The 5,376-nt window shown below is 37.8% G+C and overlaps 1 protein-coding gene across 9 annotated transcripts in view; it reads left to right on the forward strand.

Annotated features, from left to right (window-relative positions):
* The window catches only part of LOC106464149 (calcium uptake protein 3, mitochondrial-like), a 131,844-nt gene that overhangs the window by 44,286 nt on the left and 82,182 nt on the right, over positions 1-5,376 (forward strand). For all 9 annotated transcript variants that reach the window (XM_022391833.1, XM_013924267.2, XM_022391840.1 and 6 more), the window contains one exon: positions 4,532-4,614. In XM_022391833.1, the coding sequence (XP_022247541.1) occupies positions 4,532-4,614 (83 nt within the window). The remainder of the gene's footprint in view (positions 1-4,531; positions 4,615-5,376) is intronic.

Here is a 5,376-nt window from a genome sequence, read left to right on the forward strand (position 1 = left end):
CTGCCTCTAGTTTGCAGTGCAGCTTGTTGGGTTCTTCTCATTACCTCCCATTGGCCAGTCCAGTTATGATTTACACTCCCCTACCTCTTGAGGATCCAGTAGCCCCTACCTGTTCCATCTTGAAGGTCACTTTTACATTAGTCTCAGTCCATCTTTCACCACGACATGTTGCACTTTCATCATTATGCGTGGCTTTTGTCTGGTGCGTTGACTGTTTTCTTGCTTGCTTTTCTTAGCCATCTATCTTTGCAGTTTTTCAGCACAAGTTGATGTTTCTTGATGCTCATCCATCTACCACTCTAGGTCATTTGATTCTTCCTCATCTCATTTCCTGTTTTTACCTGGCCTTTAAGAGTAGTCTAAGAGTTTGTGATTGCTGGGTACAAAAAGTTTGCTGACAGCCCTCTGTCTTTTCCTGGGCAATTCTTCTTTCTCCATACCTAATGGCATTTTTCAGAGCCTTTCAGCTCTGTTGTTCTTCTCATCTAGTTCCTCTTTCAGCCTGGAACCTATGTTTAGTTCTAAGAGCTTTTAAAAGTCTTCCATTTGAACTTTTGGCAACCTGTTCCTTGTGGTATCATTTTAAGAAGATGTATTTTCTTCTTTTTGGATGCAGGACATGTTGCTCTAATATTTTTGCATTAGACCACTCTTACACAGGGACTAGTGCTATATTTGTTCTGCATGAAAGGGTGATTAGATGCTTTTTCTAATCAAACTTCCTTAAATTTCTTTATAAGGCTGTTCATGCATCAGTTGTCTCCATTTTCCAATATGAGGTGCAAGGTGTTATCTCACCAGCACATCTACCTTTAGAGGCAGTCAAAATCTTTTCATGCTAAGGAATCCCTCTATTACTCAATATTTATCTCCTTCCACTTTGATCGGTTGAGTTAAGCAATTTATCTGGTTTGTCTCTTCTTACACAGTAGATGACACCTTTTGTTTTGTTAATTGTAACTCCCATAAAGTTTGTCATCTTGTGGCTCTTCTTACTGTTGATGTCCTCTGAATCACATCCTGTAGGTGGGGATGCGGATGAACCCAGTCAAATTTGTGCCTCACTACTTACATCACACTACATTCTCATCAGCTTATGGATTTCATCTCCCTCCAGTTGAAGATGTAAGGAGGTGATTGAATCATTCTTACGAAAACAAAAATAAATAAGTAATAATAATAAAAACTAAAAGAAAAACAAAAAAATAGAAGACACAAGAACCCACCTAATGGTTAGTATTGTTCACGGTGGATACTTCTTTATCCAAGAGTCAGTGGTAAGTTTATATGAAGACAATGCTAAATTCCGATATGGTATCTTACCTCCTCTCACATCTATAGCTATTCTTGTTCAGTGCTACCCTCTATATGCAAAAATATAGCATGCCACAAGCCTTGAACTCACACTTACCCCACAATTAACGTGGTTCACTCTGTCTTTGGATGTAAATCATCATGCGACAACCCTCCACCTATAGGAGTGTGACACACTCTCCTGATGCTTGTGACTCTATCTATTTGATTATAACTATTGCTTCAAGATTAAGCAGTTGTTTAGTGCAGACGTTTTGTTCTTTTCATGCATTAATTTCTTATTTTTTGTGAAGTAGTGCTATACCATTTATTATTATTTTGCTACAGTTGGTTCTCTGTAGTTTTTTTCCATAATAACTTACTTTGTTAGTTATTTTTTCCTTCTTTTCAAATTATTCATAATCTTCTATGAATTCCAAAGTTCATGTTACGACTTCTGATCCTCTTCCCAATACTTTGAATGTCATTACACAGGCTTCAGGTTGGGTGGTCTCAGTCATCATTCATTGGAAGATTGATCTTTATATGAGTTGACATTCTTCTCCCAACAATGTTCAGGTTCCTCTCGTATCATCCAAACTTGTTTATGACGAGGAGGATTATGACAGCATTTTTTCTACACCTCATTATACCAAGCCTTCCAAAGCTTCCTTTGTGGAATCTGCCAGGCCTCTCTTAGCCTTTTTGGATATGATTTCTCAGGTGTGTGTGCCATTTTATTTCTTACCCCAGTTTTATATAATCCTGTTCCTTCCTTCTTACATGACACTAAGAAACAAAATGTTCAGCATATACCCTGATGTTTGGTGAAGGAGGGAAAACATGGTACTTAATACTTTGTTTTCCTTCTTTCACCTGACATCAGGGTATATGCTGAACATTTTGTATTCTCAGTTGATGGCTGGAGCTAGCATGCCTCATGTTCCATGGGCTTTTGATCATTATGCTCTGGCTTATCATTAGGCCGATCAGCCTTTTCTTGACTCCCAGTCTTACCCTAACAACCCTCCTATAGTACTTGCCTGCCATACATCTACTTTTTGAGTCACTCCACTGATCCCCTGAGGGTTTTTTAGAAGATACCTGTTCCCTCATTACCTCCACATTGCCGAGATTGCCCTCCTCAGCCCTATCCCTTCATATGTGGTTTCTTTGCTGTTGGGATCTCCTTGGTAAGGATGCTGTCTTGTCAAAGGTTCATCTCCTTTCTTCATATCTTTGGGACCTGCGTATGGCTCCTTTTCTCCATAGGCTTGCCCTAGGAGATATTCTTGAGTTCTTGGAGTCATGTGTGGAATCTGTGAGACAACACTCAACCCTTTCTTCTTTGGTTGCTTGTTTGTCTCACTCTGCTCCTGTGCCCTCTCCCATATCCATTTCCTGTCCTGCTCAATCTCATCCTTTGCCTTTTCCTACAACTAGGGGTTAGATGTTTCATTGTGTGTCTCGATGTCAGGTTCATCACTGTCAACAGTTCTGGTGACTATTGGGTGGTTTTCAGTCCAATGAGAACACATTTGGCTGGTTTTGTTCACCTCTGGCGAAAATTCACTCTTGATCCATGGGTGATCCAGGTTTTGTTGGATGGACTTTTAATCTGGTTTCTTTCCTCTCCTCCATCTCCTACCTCATTCTCAGTTATCATTCTCATTACCTCGGGATCCCACTTCAAGTCAGAGTCTATAGGAGGTTGTGCAGACTCTTTTATCACAGCAAGTTATCAAGCTTGTCAAACAGCCTTCCCCAGGCTTTTTGTCATCCCCTGAAATACTGTGGACTGGTGTCCTGTAATAGATATGCCATGCCTCAATCAGTTTTAGGATCTTCCCTGCTTTACCATGGAATCCGTTTTCACACTTTGGTGGCTTTTTGTCCAGGTCTGTGGATGACCAAGGTGGACATCTCGAATGCTTATCTACATATTCCAATTTCTCATCAGTTTTGATGCTACCTTTGGTTTGTCCACTATGTATCAGTTTTGGGCTTGCTTCAGCACCATATGTCTATTGTCATGTGGTTAAAGTTTTTGCCCAACTTATACATGCTCGTGGGTTGTGCTTCCACCATTACCTGGATGACTGGCTCCTGTTAGCTCATTCTGAACTGGAGTCTTCTCAACACACTAATTTGCTATTAACAGAAGCAGCTCTTGATGGCGGGATTTTCAAGTTGCAGAAGTCTTTCCTGATACCTACCCAATATCTTGTCCACTTAGGTATGTTTTTCAACACATACCTCAGTCGGGCCCAACCTTTTCCACTACCTCTTTTTTTTTCGTCTCCAGTTCCTCACCTCAGACTGGCAGTGGATGCCTTTAGTCAGGATTTGACCAACCAGTATCTTTATGTCTACCCTCTTCCGTCTCCTTCCCAGGGTGATTTTGGTTATTCATTCCACTCTATGTCAAATCTTTTTGATTGGTCCTTACTGGCTTCTGCAATAATCAATAATGATGTGGTTGAGGTAGAAAACCCAAACTACAAACGTAATGTTAAATATATCAGGGTATGTTTTTATGAGAGACACAATGGTTAAGGTTGTTTTCCATTTCCTCCTCTTTGTTTTACTGTTAATCATTTTTAGTCTTTATAACTTCTCACAAATCCTCTTCACATGTGATAAATTAATCTTCTGTTATGTTGCTCATATCCTTTGTCAAAGAATTCTCTTGGCCAATCACAATTATTCACATGGTGCTACTTCTGTCTGACTTCTGCTTAGTATTTATCCATTGACTAAGTTTTCTAAAAAATATTGATCATATGCAAGACAAAGAAATGGTTGAAATTGCTTGCTAAAATGTTTAAATATCTTAAATTTTCTAACCAATTTTTTGTATTCTCAGATTTTATCAATTTGTAGGTGCAGTTGTTTGTTATATGTCTTTCTGAGCATACTTAGATATGCATATATTTCCTTCTTGTACATCTTACAAAAGATTGAAAACAAAAGTTCACAAACACGTGAGAAAGTGAGTGAAAGAGGCTTATAATGTCATCGTTAGTTTATGCAGAGGTAACAGTTGTTATAACATATGTTTATGATGTCATAAAGCATTTCTTAAATGTATGTATTATTATACTAGATATATCTCAATATTAATATTAATATTATACCATTTGTATTAAAAATGCAAAGATAAACTTTTTGAATTGTAATTCATGTTTTTGTATCGAAGTTGTTTTGGAAGTTCAACACTATTTTTATTTTTTGGTAGAACCACAATCGGGCTTTCACATAGCCTTCAACATGTTTGACACAGATGGTAATAAGAAAGTGGACAAGAAGGAATTTTTGGTTGTAAGTATGATTTATGTACTTTTGAAATGCAAGTTTATATGTGGGTTAAGTTTAAAAGTGCTTCATTGTGGGTGATGTAATTTTTATGTGGGAAGAGATTGAACTTTCATAACCTTCTCATGTATATCATGACGTGACACACAACTCACAAAGTAGAATTTTAATTCAATCAAAATTTGAATTTTAAACAAGATCAGTAAGAACTAGATTGAAAAGCACCAAGTTTCATGCTGAACTTCCACTTGTTTGTAATATTGCAAGTTCTAATCAAATTAATAAAAATGTACAGAGTAACCGAAGTCAAAGACCATCTTTACTTGATGTAGGCTAAGTTTGGATTATATTCACCCATGATTGAATTCTTTAAGGTTTCTAAGTAAGAAGTTAAGAACTTAAACCAGTAAGATGCTGAAATTAAGAGTACAATTTGAAGATGTTAAACTAATAACCAAGCATGATAAACATATAATACAATGAACTGCAGTGAAGTATGTCATCAGTGGTTGATAAACAGAAATGAAATCTCTCCTACTCCTCAGAATTTTTCATGTTCATAGCTATGCCTATCCCATATATGTACTACAGTTCTGTATTGAAGGCTCGGCTTCTCGCCAGTTGGCAGTCGACTTGGGGTGAGCAGTGTCGTAACAAGCTTTTCCAAATCAAACTTTCTGTTGCACTTTGGCTGTCTTGTTTCCCTAAGGATCGGAAGAAGGAAGTTGTCCTGGCTAGGCTATTCATTGGTCACTAGTTTTTTAACTC

Source organism: Limulus polyphemus, unplaced genomic scaffold (assembly GCF_000517525.1).
Source record: "Limulus polyphemus unplaced genomic scaffold, Limulus_polyphemus-2.1.2 Scaffold1571, whole genome shotgun sequence".
Classification (NCBI taxonomy): Eukaryota; Metazoa; Arthropoda; class Merostomata; order Xiphosura; family Limulidae; genus Limulus; species Limulus polyphemus.